The 21,606-nt window shown below is 39.6% G+C and overlaps 1 protein-coding gene across 6 annotated transcripts in view; it reads left to right on the top strand.

Annotated features, from left to right (window-relative positions):
* DMD (dystrophin) overlaps positions 1-21,606 on the top strand; it is a 1,886,383-nt gene that overhangs the window by 1,607,570 nt on the left and 257,207 nt on the right. For all 6 annotated transcript variants that reach the window (XM_074968560.1, XM_074968534.1, XM_074968525.1 and 3 more), the window contains 2 exons: positions 3,082-3,202; positions 4,071-4,339. In XM_074968560.1, the coding sequence (XP_074824661.1) occupies positions 3,082-3,202; positions 4,071-4,339 (390 nt within the window). The remainder of the gene's footprint in view (positions 1-3,081; positions 3,203-4,070; positions 4,340-21,606) is intronic.

Genomic DNA, 21,606 nt, shown 5'->3' with positions numbered 1-21,606 from the left:
AGCTGTCTGAAGAAAGGTACCTACTACCCCTTCCCAGCAGTGCAGGTGAAAACATGCACTCCTACACAGCCTTAAGACGTGGAAATTTTAGTTGTATTGCTTTCTTCATCAGAACAGCTCTGCCTCCTCCGTGCTTTCTTTGGGCATGGGCAGGGAGCAGTCCTTTGTCCATATGTTGTCTGTTTGGATTGCTTTTAAAATGTAAGCTTTTCAGGGAAAGGATCTATCTTCTGGCATGTCTACAAAGCACATTGCATCCCTTGGGTAGTGGATAATAATGTTAGGCTAAATCTAGGGGTTAATTGTGATACTATTGGCGAAGTCTGCACATGTCCTTTCTCAGTGGGAGCTTCTGAAGACAGAATATATCCCAGCACCTGCATTCTAGAGGACTGGATTGGGGTCTACCCTTCTGTAGGATGAGCAGGATCCATGTGAGAGCTAAACATAATAGTTTTTCCTTGCTTGTCCTTCCTTCCTCTTGCACATCATGCAAGGGCCAGGCACAAACTGAAATAAATGTATAATTTAATCAATCTGATTCTCAGTTTTCATTCAGTTGTTAGGCAAATATCCATGACTTAAGTGGGAGTAAAGGCCTCAGTTTTAGCCCAGTATTAATAATCAAAAATAATTTATAGTATGTTAGCACAAACTAAGTGCAGTTTCCCTTTTGACTCAGAACTATTCATCCATCATTTGGCTGGGGAGGAGTAAATTGATTGTACCTTGGCAATAATTTAAAATGCCGACTGGGTCATAAAGTTTAAACTTACACACAGTATTAGTAGCCCAAACAAAAGACATTTAAACATGCCGAGAAACGATATGCTGATCTGGCCATTACAGTTAGCAGATACGAAGACTTATGAAACAAAGACAAAATAGCATTGTTTCTCACTCATACAAATCAAAATGTCAGATTCTTAAAATAGTCAACATTAGAGTAAGCATAAATCATAAAGATGCATCAGCAAGAAATACCTGTAATTGACTCAACTTAGATGGTGGTATATTCAGAGAACAGCCCAAGTCCGTTAATGTCCATTGCGGAGTTCAACTTTAGTGACTATACCATGCACTTCAAGAAGGGACTCGACATTCTTCAAATGATTTTACTGATCTCAAGATCAAGGTCTCTTACAATAAGTTCTCATCCAATTCATTGGGAGTTCTCAAGTATTTTAAAAAAACAAAATAATATAGTTAGTTATTTAGCTTTAAACAGTAGCTACTGTGTGCATGTTCTTAACTTACTTGACAAAAATGTCCCAAAATTGTTAACATGCCAACTTTTTCATCATGAACTGCAGCTGTGACTCTCATTAATAGTCACGGGAGGTGTTCATTTGGGGGCTCTGTGTATGACATTTAATTTCAAATGTAGTTCACAGTATAATCAGCTGATGACTTTAACCTTCAATTTCTGGGCTTTTTGTTTACTAATTCCTGTAATCATTTTAGTTAAACACATTATCAAAACTAGTTCTGACTGAATTTATTGTTTAAGTAACTCATATAATTCTTTGTAAAAAGTATTTCCTATTAACGTAAAAGCAAAACCTTCATAAGTAATGTGTGCTTTTGCCACTCATGACATATAGCTCTCCTCCTTCCAATAATTACACTAGTACTTTCCATGTGTTTTACAACAGCACGATACCGCATAAGAACTCTATAAATTAAGCTCTCGTTTATAGCCAAGACAGTTAAAACTTTGAAAGAAACCACCAGTGAATGCTCAGAGGTATAGTACAATACACACTCGAAGTAATTCAAATACTCAGCCCATATTCTAGATCTAGCCAACTAGATGTATTTACATGGCCTGCGTGTTAGATTCAGATTCTGTGTAATCAAAACTTTCTTTAAAAGAAACAAACACAAAGTTTCTAGCTTTCATGGTTGAGGAGAAAACCTTCCAAATGTAAACCAGTGGAATGTTCCTGAGTCTGCTATGGAGAAATGTGTGCTCCACTACGTCTCATTCATTGAATTGTGTGTTAGCTCTGCAGCCTAATAACAGCACTTTTTAATGTCAACCTTAACTAATTGACGGCTGATCACATTAACAGATGGGATAAACAAGAGTGGTGGAAGTTGTTGGAGGGAAGAAAATGCAAAGAGAAGAAAGGAAGAGAAGATAGAAAAGGGAGAGAAAAGCAAAAAAAGGATGGGAAAGGAAGGGGGGAAAAAAGACAAAATAACAGTGGTCAAGAAGATGACCACATTTTCCTACTGAGTGATGTTAAGATTTTTAACAAATAATGATAAAAATAGCTAAAAGTGTTGTTACTACATCAAGGACCATATTCTGCCCATGATCTCTGTATAAATCTCCCAAGGATAGTATTGGGAAATCTGCTGTGGGTTGATGCTAGCATGTATTCCTAGATTGGCCTCTGGACTTCAATTGAAAATGGAAGGTCATTTCCTCCTCTGCATGCATTTGACATTTCTGGAAGAGAGTATGAAAATAAGAAGAGCTTGCTCAGCATGCTGTGCATCTATTACGTCTACCTCAGTACCAAAGGAGCACATGGTGGTTAACGTGATGACACTGACTGTACCTCAGAACTATAGCCGTTTGCTATTTATTATAAAGCATCAGTGTAGCAATATAAGTGCACTTCTTTTTTTCTGACACAGCAGCAGTAGTAACAGTGATAGTTTGGATTTCCCATTACAGTCTGGAAATCTTTTGCCTCTCAGGCAGCATTAGCTGTGCCAGTGCTGTTCATTGCAAAGCCTGCTGAAGCCTTGTCCCTTCCAGCTAGGTTTCAAAGTTTGACTCTGACATTAGTCACAGAAGGGATCCCTTCACACAGTGAACAGCTTAATCAGCCTCTCCTTCCATTTTGCAACACTCTAAATGCTCACTGGCCCCTCAGAAAACAAATGTGGTTTCTGGTTAATCAAATGCTGACAATGATCTTCCATCTCATCTTGTTGACACCTATTTGTAGTAATCCAGGTTGAAGTTGATGCTGGAAATTTTATACTAAAGTTGACAGCACCGAGGACTAGCATTTAATATGGCTTTACATCCCCAATTTACATTGTGTTTGTTTCGCTTCACAGGCCTTCAAGAGGGAGTTGAAAACTAAAGAACCTGTTATCATGAGTGCACTTGAGACCGTGCGAGTGTTCCTGGCAGAGCAGCCTCTGGAAGGACTGGAGAAGCTCTACCAGGAGCCTAGAGGTAGTTGAATGTAGAACTGTAATAACATATTGATAGAAGGATCAGTGATGATTGAAAGACCATAAATTCTTACTGCCACTGTCAGGGCAGCTCTTATATACTCCAAGCTGCGTATCACTATCTCATAACCTGAACTAAAAAAAGGATAGCTGAAACCAGGACTTAAAAGTCCTTCTGCACACTATATAAATAAATGTGCATATTTAAAAGAAACACTGTGAAGAGCTCAAAACCTCTTGTGTGGATGTATAACTTATAGACCAATTTGTGATTCATAAATTTCAGTAGTTAACCTCTTAGAGATAGGAAATCCATGCCAATTTGAAAAGCTAGCCAAAGAAAATTACAGCTGACCATCCTGAAATTTATTTGGCTCAACATTTAGTATAAAATGCTCTAGAAAAAAGCAGATTGCTTAAATAGAAACTGTGTGTGTGCCAGGTACAACTCAAGATCTTTGCTTGATTCTTGTGGTCCCAGTTCAGCAAAGCTCTTAAACGTGTTCTTAACTTTCAGGGAGACTTAAGCACATGCTTAAATTTAAGCATTTTCACAAGAGCTTTGCTGAATGAGAATGGACTTAAAGACATGCTCCAGTCCATTTGAAAAGTAAGCGTGTACCTAAATTCTCTGTGGAATATGGGTCCCTAACTGAATACTTAGAAAATTATTACACTGTGATATATAATAGGACTAGGATTTGTTGAGGGACCCCAAATTATTGTACATTAATAAAGTATATTTGATAGATGTCTCTGGTTGTGAATAGTTTTCTTGCTGTGCTTTTGAACATTTCAGTCTTGCTCCGAAAGTTATTTTCCTTTTAAGATAGAATATGCTCTAACGGCCTGTTGAACTTCACATTTAGAGCTGTCTCCTGAAGAAAGGGCCCAGAATGTCACCAAACTCCTCCGAAGACAGGCAGATGAGGTCAAAACTGAATGGGATAAATTGAACCTGCATTCTGCTGACTGGCAAAAGAAGATAGATGAGGCTCTTGAAAGACTACAGGAGCTCCAGGAGGCAATGGATGAACTGGACCTGAAGTTGCGCCAGGCTGAAGTGACCAAGGGTTCCTGGCAGCCAGTGGGGGATCTGCTAATTGACTCTCTGCAGGATTACCTAGAAAAAGTCAAGGTATCAGTGGGCTTCTACTCTTCAACATTTGTGGTAGAAAAATGTAATTGATCTTGTTTTGACTGTTATTCTCCTCAATCAAGAAACAACTTTTAAAATGAAGTGTTGGCTGATTTTAAAGAATTGCAACATTTAAAGAATGATCTAATTCCCCCAATGAAATCAGTGTTAACATGGAGTTCCAATTAAAAGTATACATGAGTAATTTATGGCAAAAAATATAAGGATGTCTAATTATCCCCAGCATAGATACTATAAATCCAGACATGTTAAGGTATAGAATTGCAGTTAGGGCACCCAAACAAACTTAATTCTACCCCATATTGTAGTCATGTAACCATACAATTAAGATTGTATAATTGTGTTTGTAACTCCACATTAGATTAAACTGATTTTTAAAAAATAGATTTTTTTCTCCCCCCCCCACCCCCCATGATTTTATCACAGGGAAGGTATTCCCTGACCTGCCGTCCCTAATGAGTAGATCTGGTGAATTAGGTGTTTTGTTTTGTTTTTAAAATTAATATTTGGGAATTATGGTCAACTTGCAGAATACTCTCTCTGGTAGAACATTATTTGTCAAACTGTGTTGAAGAGAAAACTTTATTATGAAAAATAACAGGGGGAAAAAAGCCATTAATCAGAAAAAAAAATCAATTCTAGCCAGTGCAAAAGATTTCCATAAGGGTTAAGTATATAAGAAATTTGAAGAGTCTGCAAGATTTTGTTGTTAAGATCATAGATGACAAATAAAAGGTCTGACACCTATTTTGTGTCTTAATGAATTTTTAACTACTTATACAAAGTGAAACAGCTCCAACAGGAGAGACTGACTTGATAGGATACTCACTTGGGATGTGAGAATTCCAAATTCAAGTCCTTGCACCAAATTAGGCAGAGTAGGGGTTTGAACCTGAGTCATCCACGTCTTAGGTGAGTGTTCTGTCCACTTGGGTGGATCTCTTTCTGGGTTTGACCAGACATTCCGTCCTTGACCTGAGAAACCTTCCCAATGAAAGTTCCGTCAAAACTAAGAATTATGAGTCGATATTTTCTTTAAAAAAAGCTTTGTCAAAAAATTCCTGACAAGATCGACTTGAAACCTATATATTAGCCCTAATTATAACATTTTTATTCTCTTATAACATTGGCTAAACTGCAAATGGAAAAACTGTGTGTGTACACATATGGGATTTCAAATCCTTTATAAGTGATAATATTTCAAACCCTGTGTGAGAGTTGTAGCATAGGTAAGATGCACTCCAGGCAGTGCATTTCTAAGCAATGATAATACTATTTGGGTGGTGTTACAAGGCACAAGGCCAAAGGCTGAGTAATGTTAACTACCTGAGAAGTGCAGTAATTGCCTCAGAATGCACTGCCAAGAGTGTTGTTATTGCTCTAAGGAAATAGAATTTCTACATGAATAGTGAAAGTAGATAGATGTGAGCATTTGCTGGGCAATGTAGTCATGTCTTTAACATAAATAACCGATGAGAAAGCTCCAGTTGTGTCTGCAGTTTAAAAGCCATTGTCATAAATTACTGAATGCATGATTGTTTGCTGTTTTGTTGTAGCTGTGTTAGTCCCAGGATATTAGAGAGACAAGGTGGGTGAGGTAATATCTTTTATTGGACCAACTTCTGGTTTAACATATTGAGTTAAATATATATATTTTTTTAAAATCACATGGTTTTTTTAAGTATATGTTTTAAGAAGAAATAACTCAAGAAAAGCAGTTCTTCTAAATATAAGATGTACTAGCTTTAGAGATTCTTTAAGTTTGCATTTCAATTTAAATATACACAATGTATGAACATTAGAGTTAGGTCAAAGAAGCCTTCAGTCCTGATCCTGCAAAATCAAGGCTTTGTCTACCCTGCGCAACTTTTAGCGACATGGCTGTGCCGCTACAGTAGGAGAGAGCTCTCCTGCCGACAAAAAACTTCCACACCGAATGAACGGCGGTAGCTTTGCCAGCAGGAGAGCACTCCTGCCAACAAAGCGCTGTTCACACTGGCGCTTTTTGTTGGCAAAACTTTTGTCATTCGGGGGGTGGGGTTTTTTTTTCACACCTCTGCACAACAAAAGTTTCGTTGTTCCATTTCCAGTGTAGACAAAGCCTTACACTTGTGCTTAACTTTAAGCTGAGTAGCCCCATTGACTTGAAGTGTACACATGCATAATAGATTGCAGGATCAAGACCTCAGTTTGTTGGGTTTTTGGTTTTTTTGGTTTTTTTATGTACAGGATTGATTTTATCAGGGGAGTATTGCAGGAAGATTAGAAACAAAAGGCTTTTTTAAGACCATATTTCTGTTGGGGAAAGCAGAGCAGTTTTGTTCTTTTCAATCTGAGGAAGTTTGGATATAAGACAAACTGGAATGGCTTAGGTTCTGCCAAACTCTGTCAGATTTTTACTCTACTGATTTTTAGTTTGTAAAACCAAACTCAGACCAGGGCAGTTCATCTCTGGTACCCTTTTCATCAGCTATCAGCAGTATTGGAGAGAGGTTAAGAGATTCCGGCTGATTTCTGTATATAGAGGGAAGAAAGAATGACTCAACAATAGAAGGCTCTTCATGGGACAGAACACATGTTTTTTCTCTCATAAAATACTACACAGTTATGTAAATACCTTTCAAGAACAGTAGTAAATCCATTAAGTATCCAGAAGAAAAAAATACTGTCACTTTGATGGGAAAATGGTTAATAGTCCAATATCTGAAGTTTAAACGATGCAGTAAATATAAGGAAAAATCAAAAATGTACAAAGAAACACAGTCATAGATCTGTGTATGAAAATTCAAGGTGGTGTTGAACAAATGCCAGAATTCTACCTTAGATTATGCCATGGGTAAAAATTTCATCCAGTCCTTATTGCCAAATTAATCTGAGTGATCGGTACCCTGGTCAGACTAACCTGGGTGCGAACTGCAGCATTGCAAAGCCCTACCCCATTTCCTGTGGCATCACTATGGCTGCATTGACCCATGTGAGGCATGAAGGGCGTGTCTGCACTACAAACTTTTGCTGCTGCGATTTACATCAGTATAAAAGCCACTGCAGTTGTTATATCGCTTGTGCACATGCATACATGGCTCCTTGCATCAGCGCTCTGCATACTCACCAGGAGTGCTTGTTTTGATGCACAGTACTGTGCACCATGGGTAGGTATCCCACTGTGCAACTCACCACTGTCCAGCACATTGTGTTTTGGGGAGTTTTGGCACAGCATAGCTGGGCAGAAACAAGCCACTTGGGTGACTGGGACTGTGGGGTCAAGCTCCCATCATGTAACTTTCTCCACCCCATAATGCTATCTCTAACCCGTAATTTTCATGTCTATTTTGAAAATCCAATGAACCCCCGCGGGACTTGTTGCGGTCCACCACCTCTGACAGAAGCGTGGAGCCTGCACAGCTCTGTGCTGTTGTCATGAGTGTTTCATAGATTCGTAGATACTAAGGTCAGAAGGGACCATTATAATCATCTAGTCTGACCTCCTGCACAACACAGGCCACAGAATCTCACCCACCCACTCCTGCGAAAAACCTCTCACCTATGTCTGAGCTATTGAAGTCCTCAAATCGTAGTTTAAAGACTTCAAGGAGCAGAGAATCCTCCAGCAAGTGACCCGTGCCCCATGCTACAGAGGAAGGCGAAAAACCTCCAGGGCCTCTTCCAATCTGCCCTGGAGGAAAATTCCTTCGCGACCCCATATATGGCGATCAGCTAAACCCTGAGCATATGGGCAAGATTCACCAGCCAGATACTACAGAAAATTCTTTCCTGGGTAACTCAGATCCCACCCCATCTAACATCCCATCACAGGCCATTAGGCCTATTTACCATGAATATTTAAAGATCAATTAATTACCAAAATCTTGTTATCCCATCATACCATCTCCTCCGTAAACTTACTGAGTTTAATCTTAAAGCCAGTTCGATCTTTCGCCCCCACTGCTTCCCTTGGAAGGCTATTCCAAAACTTCACTCCTCTGATGGTTAGAAACCTTCATCTAATTTCAAGTCTAAACTTCCTGGTGGCCAGTTTATATCCATTTGTTCTTGTGTCCACATTGGTACTGAGCTTAAATAACTCCTCTCCCTCTCCGGTATTTATCCCTCTGATATATGTATAAAGAGCAATCATATCTCCCCTCTACCTTCTTTTAGTTAGGCTAAACAAGCCAAGCTCCTTGAGTCTTCTTTAAAAAGACAAGTTTTCCATTCCTTGGATCATCCTAGTAGCCCTTCTCTGTACCTGTTCCAGTTTGAATTCATCCTTCTTAAACATGGGATACCAGAACTGCACACAGTATTCCAGGTGAGGTCTCACCAGTGCCTTGTATAACGGTACGAAAACCTCCGTATCCCTACTGGAAATACTTCTGATGCATCCCAAGACCGCATTAGCTTTTTTCACAGCCATATCACATTGGCGGCTCATAGTCATCCTATGATCAACAATGTTGCAAGCACAGGGTGCACAATCATCCAATACTTGCAGAGATACAAGAGCAGCCATGGGGAACATGATGATTTCATGGAGCACACTTTGCTGTGGAACATAGGAAGAACCAAATCAAGGTTGTTGGTGGTGGTCACAGAGTAACTGCAAATAGTGAGGCACTGAAGCAAGCACTGCCTGGTGAGACTGGTAACTGACTGGTAACACAAGCTTGGATGATGAGAAGTGAGCTGCAGTACTTCTGGATGCACCCACATTCCTTGATCTGTGTGCCCAGCTCACACCAGCCCATCAGCTCAGGGACACCAAAATGAGAGCAGTACTGATGGTAGAGAACCGAGTGGCAATTACACTGTGGAAACATGGAATGCCAATTGCTACCAGTCCTTGGGAAATCATTTTGGAGTTGCAAAAGTGACAGTGGGGGCTATTGTCATGCAAGTGTGCAGGGCCATCAATCGTCGCCTGCTACACAGGACTGTGACTCTTGGCAATGTGCAGGACATAATGGATGGATTGGCGGCAATGGGGTACCCAAATTCTGGGGTGGGTCTCTTTGTCTCTCCAGTTGAAGCTGTTCTGCTTTGTATAAAGAACTTGAATAGCCATTTGGCAAGAGACAGAATGGCTGGGAATGGGTCAAAAGTCTGGTGCTTAGGGCACTCAGCTGAGATGGGGGGACACCCAAGTTCCAGTACCTTCTGCAATGACTATTTAATTAGTTATACAAAGTGCAACAGCTTCAACAGGAGAGACTGGGAGAAACCCACCCAGAATACCCCATAGCCTGGTGGTTAGGATACTCACCTGGTGTGGGGGAGACCTGGGTTCACGTCCCTACTCCCGAGCAGGGAACTGAACCTGAGTCTCCCATGCTCCTGGTGAGTGCCTCACCCATTGTGCTAAATGTTAGAAGAGGTGACATCAGCATCTTTTTTTCCTCTGGGAAGGTTTCAGAGTAGCAGCCGTGTTAGTCTGTATTCACAAAAAGAAAAAGAGTAGTAGTGGCACCTTAGAGACTAACCAATTTATTTGAGCATAAGCTTTTGTGAGCTTATGCTCAAATAAATTGGTTAGTCTCTAAGGTGCCACTAGTACTCCTTTCCTCTGGGAAGCTTACCCTTAATGCCCTTACCCAAATAAACTCAACCTTTTGTTCAACCCCAAATGAAATTTTTCCAACTTTTTTTTGATTCACCACTAATTCCAAAAAATGTTGATTTCCATTTGACCCAAACCAATTTCTTTCTTATTTTTCATAACTGCGAACAAACTAAAAAATCCATTACTGGCACAGTAACCTGGCAGTGATTCATCGTATGGAAAAAAAGCTCTTAGTCTGTGCATTTCTGACTAAGAAATATCTGACAAGTGATATCTGGCAAAGTGGCCACGTTGGTCACATTCCTTTACAAACCTCCACCAGAACAGCACCCACTGTGGGATTTCCAAACGTCAGCTGGTACCCAACTGAGCAATAACTCTCTGGGGAAGCCGACTTCCCCGTGGTGATTTCCATGGAAATCTTTTCCATGGAAATGAGAGCTCTCAATCTCACAGTGAGGTTTGGGGGCTAGCTTCCTGCAGAGCAAGAGAAAAGCCTCATCCTTAATACAGACACTGCTGTTCATCTCATGTCTTGAGAACAAGAGAGAGTGTTCATGGTTCAGACATAAAAACACCTCCATGTGCTGAACTTCATCAGAAAATACAGCATACTGCTGTCTTTGAACATTAATGAACTACTCAGCTTGCTCTCTGGCTTTTCACACATACTCCATTGTTTTGCCAGTGTTGCCTTGTGACTGCTTTTCAAAGTTCCCCCTGAGGCCTTTTACTGCAGAAAAAGGCTTCTATTTAGAGAAAAGAACTAGGAAATGGTGCCAGATCCAGGGGGTTTATGGGATTTCCCCCAGGGAATTATGGGAGTTTGACAGTTTCTCCCATAATCCCCATAGGCTCCCAGAAAGCCTTTTGAAAATTGGAAGCCATTGTGTCAGGGAGCTGTACCAGTATTTGTGGATTAGGTATCCAGAAGGCAGTGCAGCTGCAATGTTGTTAGCTGCACCCAAAACAACAGGCTATTGTGAATGGACTGCACTGTTGATACTTACACCAGGGATATGCCCTCAGGTCAACCACCAGCAATGCAGCTGTCTGCTGTAAGCAAATTAACAGCACAGACTTAAGAAACCCTGGGGAGATAGATCTCTGATCTGAAAGTTTTCAGGCAAGAACAAGAGAATGGTGCCAAAGGCAACTTCAATTCCAAATGAAAGTATCTGTCTCCAGTGTCATCAACTCAGGAATGCCCATCCAACTGAAGGATAGGTGGTTTAGTCCTGTTTTCAAATAACTCCAATCTGTAGAGGAGTGCTTTGTTCTCCTCTCTCAGCTCATAGAGAGAGCAACTTGGGGATAGCTAACTGTGAAACAATGGTCAAAACTTCCTATTTAGTCAGATAAATCCTGTGCTTTCCTATTTATTTGTGAACTTACTTTGAAAACTATCAAGACTTCTTAAACTGGTTTTAGCTGCTGCATCTTCACTTTTAAACATTTGAATTAAGTAACTTTATAGCAGGAAACTCGCATATTGGATACAAAATATTGTTTTTAAGATTCTTAATGTAAAGAAACTCATTGGAAAGTTTAGGTTTACTTTTAAGCCTTTTGTCTCTGCTATTTGTACAACTTGTGTTATACTAAACTAAACTATATACCAGCAGGCATTAGGTAAAACCAAATAAACTAAAATATTGCTGGAATATTAGCCTCTAGCCAAATAAGAGCCACTAAGGCATCCATATGCATGTCTGTTTTTACCTTCTTCCATCCTTTGGCACCCACCCAGGTTTTCTTGTTTTCTGAAATAAACTGTGCACTCTTTTCTTTTAAAAATGATGAAAATTGTGATTATGAAATTGTGAAGCAAAGAGCACCAGCAAGAGACAGACATGCCCATCGTGTAAGGGCTTGGCTACACTTGCCAGTTACTGCGCAATAAAAGAGCCCCGTGTGCACTAGCTCACTACCCATCCACACTGGCAAGGCACGTGGAGCGCTCTGACTCCACAGCTAGAGCGCTCCTGGTACTCCACCTCGGCTAGTGGAATAACGTTTGCTGTGTCCCCGCTGGAGTGCCACGAGTGTGGACGAGGGGTTGCATTACTGCGCTCTGATCAGCCTCCAGAAACATCACATAATTCCCTTAAGTCAAGTGGCCACTCTTGTCATTGTTTTGAACTCGCTGTAGGAATGCGGATTAAAGCTCCATTTCTGAGAGCTGGCTGCTTATCTGCTCCGAGACAAAGCAACCATTAGTGTGGAATGCTGTGTGCGTGTGTGTGAGAGAGAGAGAGACAGAGGAGGAAGGGGGGTCTGCTGCTGTCTGAATTTACAAGATAGCATGCTGCTATGCTCTCAGCCCCCGCAAAAACCCACTCTCTCTCCCCCCACATACACACAACATACTCCCTGTTACACTCCACCCCACCCCTCCATTTGAAAAGCACTTTGGAGCCACTTGAATGCTGGGATAGCTACCACAATGCACTGCTCTCTGTGGCCGTTGCAAGAGCTGCTAATGTGGCCACGCCAGTGCTCTTGTAGCTGTCAGTGTGGACAGATTGCAGCGCTTTCCCTACTGCACTCTCCGAAGGCTGGTTTAACTCAAAGTGCTCTACATCTGCAAGTGTAGCCATGCCCTAAGTGTGTTTTCTCAACTTGGCAGCCAAGCCTGCATCACATATTGCTTAGTCCAGTCTTTCTGAAGCAGTGACTGATAATTGTGGCTAACTTCTGAGACATGGTCGCTAGAGATTGTCTTCCTTTTTTTTTTTCTTTTTTTTTTTGTGAACTGAGCAGAATTTGCACTCGGATCTCTGCAGGTGAGAAATGTATTGAACTGCTTATCAGCTGTTCCTGAATGGCTTTCTGTATCCATTTGATCTCCTTGTCCCTTGGACATCCCTCCTCTAACTGACGTAAAAGCAAGACCTTCCTTAAAAGAATTTGCTAAATTTTAGCTGTGCTATTTTTGTCATCAGACAAAGAAAATAGATAGACTTTGATAAATAAAAAGCCCTGTTGTGTACTGCAGTGAGCTTAAAGTGTCACTAATTATTGCATGCAATTTAGTAGTTTGTTAAAAAAAAATGTATTCAGAGGCTATGGGAATTAAACATCAGTGACCTGATTCTGTTCTGAAGTAAGGGAAGCTGGAAGAGAATTCACTACTCATAAAAGTCTGCTGCATTTGACAGTTTGTCATTCTGGTATAACTACTGCTGAGAGGCAGCTGTGCATCAGTGACGCAGTCCTTATGTAAAAGGCAAAGATGGGATGGTTTCAGTAAAGTAGTCACCGCATGGTTCTGTTATGCAGTAGTTTGTGCTGAGAGGTGCTTACAATGTTGGTTCTGAGAGTAAAATCATTTCTGGGAACTCAGGGCCATACTCAGTGTTTTATAGTGTAAAGGTGCAGGAAGTATTTACCCCCAAACTGAGTTATCACAGGGCTGGTCTACACTATCTGGGGGGATCGATCTAAGTTACGCAACTTCAGCTGCAAGTATAACGTAGCTGAAGTCGACATACTTAGATCTACATACCATGGTGTCTTCACTGCAATGTGTTGATGGGAGATGCTCTCCTGTCAATTCCCCTTGTGCGTCTCATTGAGGTGGAATACTGGAGTCAATGCTAGAGTGATCGGCAGTCTATTTATCACATCGATACTAGACGTGATAAATCGACCCCCGCTGGATCAATTGCTGCCCGTTGATCTGGCCAGTAGTGTAGATAAGCCCTAAGTTAATACATAATCAAGCATTTTGTCATGAGGGGAAGAAATAATTTTGGGGGGGAGGAAGTCTATGGGCATAACTAGAACCACACATTAGTGTGATCAGAAAACTATAGATACTAGGACATATGCACCTCTGCCGTCAAAGGAGGATGGCAGAAGTGGTATTCCACAGTAGGAAGCCAATATTAAAATCCTATCAGAGCTCCAGAGCATTCTAGAAGTTGCTATTTGGGAGAGGTGCTTACTCAGCACCTCTCCTAACCAGCTATCCCTACCCAATTTTGGGGTTGCAATGGCCAGTCCAGACCCCTGCTGAAGCAGGGGTTGGGGATACATTGTAATGCTACTGTGCCATGGTCCTGTCCATTTCTATGCCACCAGGTGCTTGGAGTGAGGGTTCTGTCAGTGTAAACTAGGGAAATGGTGGAGTGAATCTGGCCCCTTCTGTCAGGCAAAATACAACAAATAGCATACTACAAATATGGCTGAATTGGTACAAAGGGGTCATGGAATATGGAAATTTCACAAAACTTTCCAAGCTTCCTGCCATTTGAGAGTCCCATCTACTTTCTTTATTTGCTGATAGGCTCTGTATGTTTAGACATCCAGAGAAACATTTACATGTTCCCACACTGAGGTGTGAACGTTGGCCAATAACAAGTTACTGCTGCTCAGAGCAGCATAAACATACTCTCAGGTTCTGAGGTAACTTACTTTGATTTTCCGTGATAGTATCCATTGTTCTTTGGCATCACCTAGATTCTTCTCTTGCTCTTCCAGAGCAATGCCCCCTCCTTTTTGGGAGTTTGCAGGTCTACAACAGGAAACCGCTTGGGGATTTTTATTTATATATTTCTTTATTTTTTTGTGGCAGCATAAAAGGTTGGTGTTTTTTGACTAGTAGAATTAGGAGGGAAAATTTTTAGTAAGGTACTACATTTTTTAGCATGCAAGCCAGGGGACCAAAGGATTCTGTAAGGGCTTGTCTACGCTTGAAACGCTCCAGTACTTTAGTACTGTAGACACTCCCTACACTGATGGGTCTCAGCCTCTCCAGAGGTAGTGCTGGCGTACTGGAGTATATTTTAGCAATTTGCAAGCATTATTTCTGAGTCAACCATCTCGCTGCAGATATTCCCCCTGCTATTATTCCTAGATTTTTAAGAAAGATATATGATACATGTAGTTATATGTAGAATATGAAATCAGCAGAAATCATGATTTGATTAGAAATTAAAAAGAAAAATAATGAGCTAGACAGCATATCCTAATGTAGTCATATTAAAATAATAATAATGAAAATATTGAAATACTTAATGAAAAGTTGTCATACTGTTAAGCAACAAACTTAAATTGCATGCAATTCTAAAGATCACATTTCAATTATGTTTGTTTCCTTTTTAGGATATTAATAAAGTAATAGCCTTTCCTAATTTAAATAGAACACTGGTTTACTATTTCATTGCTGTAGTGCTTTTGGATTCTGCAGAAGAAACTTACAATAATTATTTCAGACATCTGCTTAGTATTCTTTCAAGTGCATAGAAGTTCTTTTTCAGTTTCATTTGAGCTCCAGCTGTCTGCACCAAAGTCTATAATCAATCTGAATTAAGTTGTCCTTCTTCCTTTAATATATCTCTTATTAAGTTCTGCACTGGCCTCTTAGTGAGTCTTAAAAGCTAATTCATGTAGAATTGCCATTTTCTGCTAATTCATTGTGAGCTTTCCAAAACCCAACTAAAAACAATTGGTGAGACAATTAGTAATGCTCTTCAGAACAACTTTTGCAGGAATGGAATACATTTGGACTTGATCAGACCTCTCCCACTAACAAATATTTAGGGGAGGAAATGAACTGATGACATTTTACAAGGCTTTATTTTTAAATATAAATATGTATTATGATTTCTTCACTGTTCAATAAAATCAGGAGAGATTTTTCAATAACTAATATTCTTCAGCTGTTGCTTTATCAGCAATATAATTATCATCGAAAATAACAATGTTGCCAAATAGAACACACATGAACTTTGTTTAAAGACAGAAGTCTCATTAGTATATCTAAATCCACTGGAACAATTTGAGACCCTGAAGATGTCTTCATTTATTATTGAACTTGTAACTTTAATTATGTCTCTTTGTGTATTTGGAGCTTTGCAGTATTTACTGTGATTGAGTCTAATGAAAGCAGTAGCTGAAATATGTTGGATTTGTTATTGAATTAAGCTGGCTGTGCAGTTACCATGTCTCCTAAAAATCCAAGAATATTCAGCTAATCAGATCACTTAATTAGCTGAATCGTCTGACATCCCATTGCTGTAAAGAGATGTCATTTTACTCAACAAAATGTTCAGTAGACTGCTCTGTTGTCACTGTTGGAGGCAAGTGGGATTTTCTTTAAGTTAACTTTTTTAAAAATATAAAATTTATTTAAAATCCTTGGGGGTACTTCATAATACGTTCATACCTGCTTATGATGACATCTCTTTAGTATCTTGATGGTTCTCAGTTTCTGTGAGATAAAAGCTCAGTTTTGCCTTGTGCTCTTTTGGTCTCATCCAAACAGCTCATGAATGAAATTCAGTTCTCAAATGAAAAGAAACATCATTAGAGTAGCCATTATTTAACACTTGGGACTGTTGTAAATTTAATCGTAGGAGGCTAAGCTGCTGTGGGCTGTTGTTACATAAATAATCACAATGACTGGAGAGTATTGTATGGCAATAAGCTGCAGTGTAACTGAGACAATGTTATATCTATAATGTAAATTATTATTGTTTTAATTGTATTGTAACATCAAAGCTACACGTTTCTCATCTAGTATGCAGTAGGTTTGCCATCCTTGTCGTTAATATGAATAGTTAATGGAAGCTAATTTATGTATTTTTTCCACCATATTATATAATCCATTTTAAGCAGAAACCCTCGTTGATTTCAATTAAAAAAAAAATCAGTGGCATAATATAGCCCTTTGGTTCCCTTATTTTCCTGGGAATACAAAGAAAGTGAATGGGCAGGAAGGGAAGGACATGAAACAAATCTAATCAGACTAGTCCAGAAAATTAAAAATGCATTAATTTATATCAGTTGCGAGGACACACTCATTATTTTTGTAAAGGAATGTTAATGTTAACCCTCTAACAAATGACAACCAAAAATCCACTTTCTTTAATTTGTTCTATATGGAGAATCACCAAAGAGTATGTTGCTCTACAGGTCTGTTGTGTAAACCACCAGCAGTCTAGGAACATTTTTGTAAAAAAGAACCCAGGGAGCGATTGCATTTTTCACATTTATATATCTGCCATTAACACATTTATTGGGCTTCATTTTGATGTGAGTACAGTAAGTGGCAACTCTGTATAAAGGTTCTTAGGAGGCAAGTCTTCAGGAGTTACTGAGAGGTACTAGTTTGACTGAAGCTCAGCTGAGAGAAGAATGAGAATAAGCAGCTTAATATTAAAGAAATTATATTGCTAGGTGATCACATGGTAATGGTTTAGTGTTTAAAATAAAATATTTCATACATTTTGTCACTTTTACCATAATTTTTGCCCCATAGTATTAGTTAGTGACATTAATATTTGCCTGTTCAGATAATGTAAAGTTCACCCCTGCATACCACATACGGCCTGGTACACGGCTTGAGTCCCACTTATGGGCATATGTGGATTTTTGGCACACACATTATTTATATATTTATTTAGATTTAACATTTAAAAAAACAAATTCCCATACAAAAACTCTTAGCATCCTGGCAATAATTAGACTTACAATAACTAATACAATGTGTGATTCATTTCACCATTATTTCTAATGACTTTTCCATTATATTTCATTCCCTTCTGTATGATAACATGCTTTGGACTTTTCTGGATCAGCAGTTCTAGTGTTAAAGAAAAGCCTGGCAAGACAATGAATAAACAAACTAATTTGTTAATAAACACTTACCTATTAAATATTGAATTATTGTGCGTAAATATGGTAATTGACTCAAGAAAGGAACTGTTTTCCCTTCAGCAATGGTACTAGCCAAAATAGTGATTCTAAGTTAAATTAATTTAATTCTGTTTGATAGCCTGTAGGCTAAATAATTATATTAACCACTCCCTTGCAGTAAGAAACTAGGAATACAAAATCCAAAATGGGTTAGAAGAAGAAGAAAAAGGTGACCAGTGAAACACTAAAGGTTTGATAGCATCAACCCTCCATTTGTTGAACATGCTATTATTAGACCATCAGATGTAATTTAGAGCCAAATTTTTCCTTTGAATGGATACATCCTGCTGATTTCAAGGAGCTCCACATGCGCATCTGAGGGCAGAATTTGGCACTTAAAAATCTTGGTACTCTCTGATGTAGGTTTCTGTTTGCATGCCAAGGGAATTGACTCATCCCATATAAAGATTCTGTGTGTCTTTTCATCTCTCTAAAGTTCAGCACAGAGGCCAGGACCAGACGAGTTTAAGACGCTTGCTTTCTATTGGTTTACCTGGATTAACAGTGGAATTTGAGCTTTTAGAAGTAAATGTTAAACATTGGCATTAAAGTGTCTAAGTATAATATCTGGGGTACACTCAGGGGCTCTGACTTTTAATGTGGCTTCTGCTGTACATGTAAATGTTCTATTGAATTCAGATGTTTGGCATATGAGTACAGGCCATATAGGTACTACTGTGATAATCATAGAGGAAACATTCATGGGTACCAGAGGTTAATTGACATTAAATGAGTCATGCTATTAAAATAATGTGAATCATTTTTAAATGTTTATTTATCCCCTAACATCCTAAAAGCGTAAATATTCACTCCCCCAAAATATACTGAGGAAATATTATAAAGTGGATTATATTAGCACTAAGAAAAGGAGTACTTGTGGCACCTTAGAGACTAACAATTTTATATGAGCATAGGCTTTCATGAGCTACAGCTCACGAAAGCTTATGCTCATATAAATTTGTTAGTCTCTGAGGTGCCACAAGTACTCCTTTTCTTTTTGCGAATACAGACTAACACGGCTGCTACTCTGAAACCTATATTAGCACTATTTTTATTTTAATATGGGACTGTTTTATTGGCTAAAAGTACTCCTTTTCTAAGCCACAGATAGAGAATATATATAATCACACAGTAATTATGGCAGAGATTCTGTGTTACATTGGTCGAGCCATGAGGTAATGCAGTTAGAGTATATGTACGTACAAACACTTTGGAAGCTGAATTAGGTAGAACAATGTAAAACTTTGGGATGTATTGATTAAATACAGTCACCTAAGTGTGACGGCTGCTGAGACATTTTGAAGTATATTAAAAGGACATACCAGAAGTGAAAATATAACCATAAAAGAGAAGGATAATGCTTATAGTTTTCTGTGGTGAGGCAATTTTCTTTCCACAAACAAAACAGCTTGTCAATACATTTTTTTTAAAATGAATTATTTTTTACAATTCTGACTCTCCTATTCTTGTAATTATTGTGGACTCTGAGGGACCATTTAGGTGTTGTACCTATCAAGTACGCAGATTCCATAATGGTGATTTTACTACTTCATAGACAAGTCAATGAGCGAAATAAAATCAATTTATCAAGCGCATATGCTGGCACACAGGGACTGCATGAAGGAGGGAGTAGAATGAACATTAGGTTGTTTGGGATAGTTGAGCCAATGACAGATTGTGCTATATCTTCTCTCATTTTAATTATACGTATTGAAAGTTTAATAGAGTTTGATTTCACATTTAGTTTCAGATTAACCTATAATGCAGTTCAATATTATTATACTATTGTTTAGGAGTTCTTTTATAGTCCTTCATATGTTCAAAACACTGTGTAGTCAAAAGCTAATTAATCCTCACAGTTCCCCTTAAGGTTGAGGGGGATGCATTATTATCCCCATTTCACAAATAGGGAAACTGAGTCAGAAAGCTGAAGTCTTCCAGCTGTCACTTCCTTTCACATTATTTTTTTATTATTTATTTTTTATTTAAAATTTTATTTCTTCTAGTTGACTTTAATTTTCGAGATACTGAGAGCCAAGAACTCTTTATTTTCGGTAGGATTTTATAGTTGTTCAGCTCCTCTTGGAATCAAAACCTATTATACAGATAATTGGTTATGCTATGGAAGCAGCAGGGTAAGCTTTCCCACCCTGCCCTGACAGTATGTTTCAATACTAACCTGGTATAAGAGGATAGTTGAGGCTTCATACCTAATAAAATTCCCAGGGCAATGCTATAGCTGAACGGGCTAATGAGTCACTGAATGTGTAAACAGGGAACTCAGAGGAGTAGAGATGTGGAATTATCATTATATAGTACTAGTGAGACCACTACTGCAACAGAATTTCCAATTCCGATGTCTGCACTTCAAATAGGAGACGATTCAGGGAAGAGCAGCAATTACGGTACAGGGACTGGAAAATTTATCTTATACAGAGACACTTAGAGCCCTCGGTATATTTAGTTTATTGAAGAGAAATTTAAGAGGTGACTTGATCAAAGTCTGTAAGAATATACACAGGGAGAAGCTGTCTTATACTAGAGAGCTCTTTAATCTAACAAAGGCATAACAAGGGCAAATGGCTGAAAGTTGAAGATAGAAAAATTCAAACTGGAATAGGGTGCATGCTTTTAACACTGAAAGTAATTAATTAGCCATTGAAACATTACATGAAGTATTTAAAACAAGATTGTTTGTCTTTCTAAATGCTATATATGCTTAAAGTCAGCTATAAGTTACTGTAAATCACTGGGTGAAATTCTAAATTCTTGGCCTCCTTGCAAAGACTGCCAATTATGAAGGTTAATATTATGAAACTTGTGTGCATTAAAGTGAAGAGGAGTACTGGTATATACTGTGACAGGGTCGGGCCAGATGGCTACAGGAGAGTAATAGATGGCAGATATATTAGCCCCAGGTGAAGTAGGTCCCTTTTCCCTGGGTAAGGTAACAGGGAAGGTTCCAGAACAATCAGGAACCTTCTGGAGACAGTTAAGACAGACAGGCTGATTAGAACACCTGCAGCCAATCAAGAAGCTGCTTGAATCAACTAAGGCAAGCTAATCAGGGCACCTGGGTTTAAAAAGGAGCTCACTGCAGTTTGTGGTGCACGTGTGAGGAGCTGGGAGCAAGAGGTGCTAGGAGCTGAGAGTGAGAACGCGGACTGTTGGAGGACTGAGGATTACAAGCATTATCAGACACCAGGAGGAAGGTCCTATGATGAGGATAAAGAAGGTGTTGGGAGGAGGCCATGGTGAAATAGCCCAGGGAGTTATAGCTGTCACAAGCTGTTCCAGGAGGCACTCTAGACAGCTGCATTCCACAGGGCCCTGGGCTGGAATCCAGAGTAGAGGGTGGGCCCGCGTTCCCCCCAAACCTCCCAACTCCAGGTCAGACACAGGAGAAGTTGACCTGGACTGTGAGTTCATGAAAACGGCCAAACTGAGGGCTGCCGTGAAGCTCCAAGGTGAGCAAATCCGCCAATAAGCGCAAGACCCACCAAGGTAGAGGAGGAACTTTTTCACAACTGGTGTGAGCAGTGGGATCTGGTGTGCACAGCATGGCGGAAGAAGGAGGGTGTTTGGGGGGGAAAAAAGGGAGAGGGTTTATTATTTTTTTTCACTACAATGGAGGACATAATGCGGGCACTGATACAAGCCACGGCTGCCCAGCAGGAGGCAGTGTGGCTATAGCAAGAGACTAATCGCCTGCTGATGGACCAGGCTGCTCAAGACCAGGCTATGTTGCGGGAACTGGTAAACCAGGTAAAGGCCCTTACAGAGCTGAACCGAGGCCATGATGGGATGCAGATCATGCGGGCCAGCAATTGGCTGCAGAAAATGATGCGGGAGGATGATGTAGAGGCATACCTCCTGGCCTTTGAGAGGACAGCTCTGTGGGAGGCTTGACCCCAAGAACAGTGGTCTGGCATCCTCGCTCCATTCCTGTGTGGGGAGGCCCAGAAGGCCTACTCTGATTTGCCTG

Source organism: Natator depressus, chromosome 1, assembly GCF_965152275.1.
Source record: "Natator depressus isolate rNatDep1 chromosome 1, rNatDep2.hap1, whole genome shotgun sequence".
NCBI lineage: Eukaryota > Metazoa > Chordata > Testudines > Cheloniidae > Natator > Natator depressus.
The sequence above is the reverse complement of the archived record's forward strand: the minus strand, read 5'-3'. Positions and strand labels throughout refer to the sequence as shown.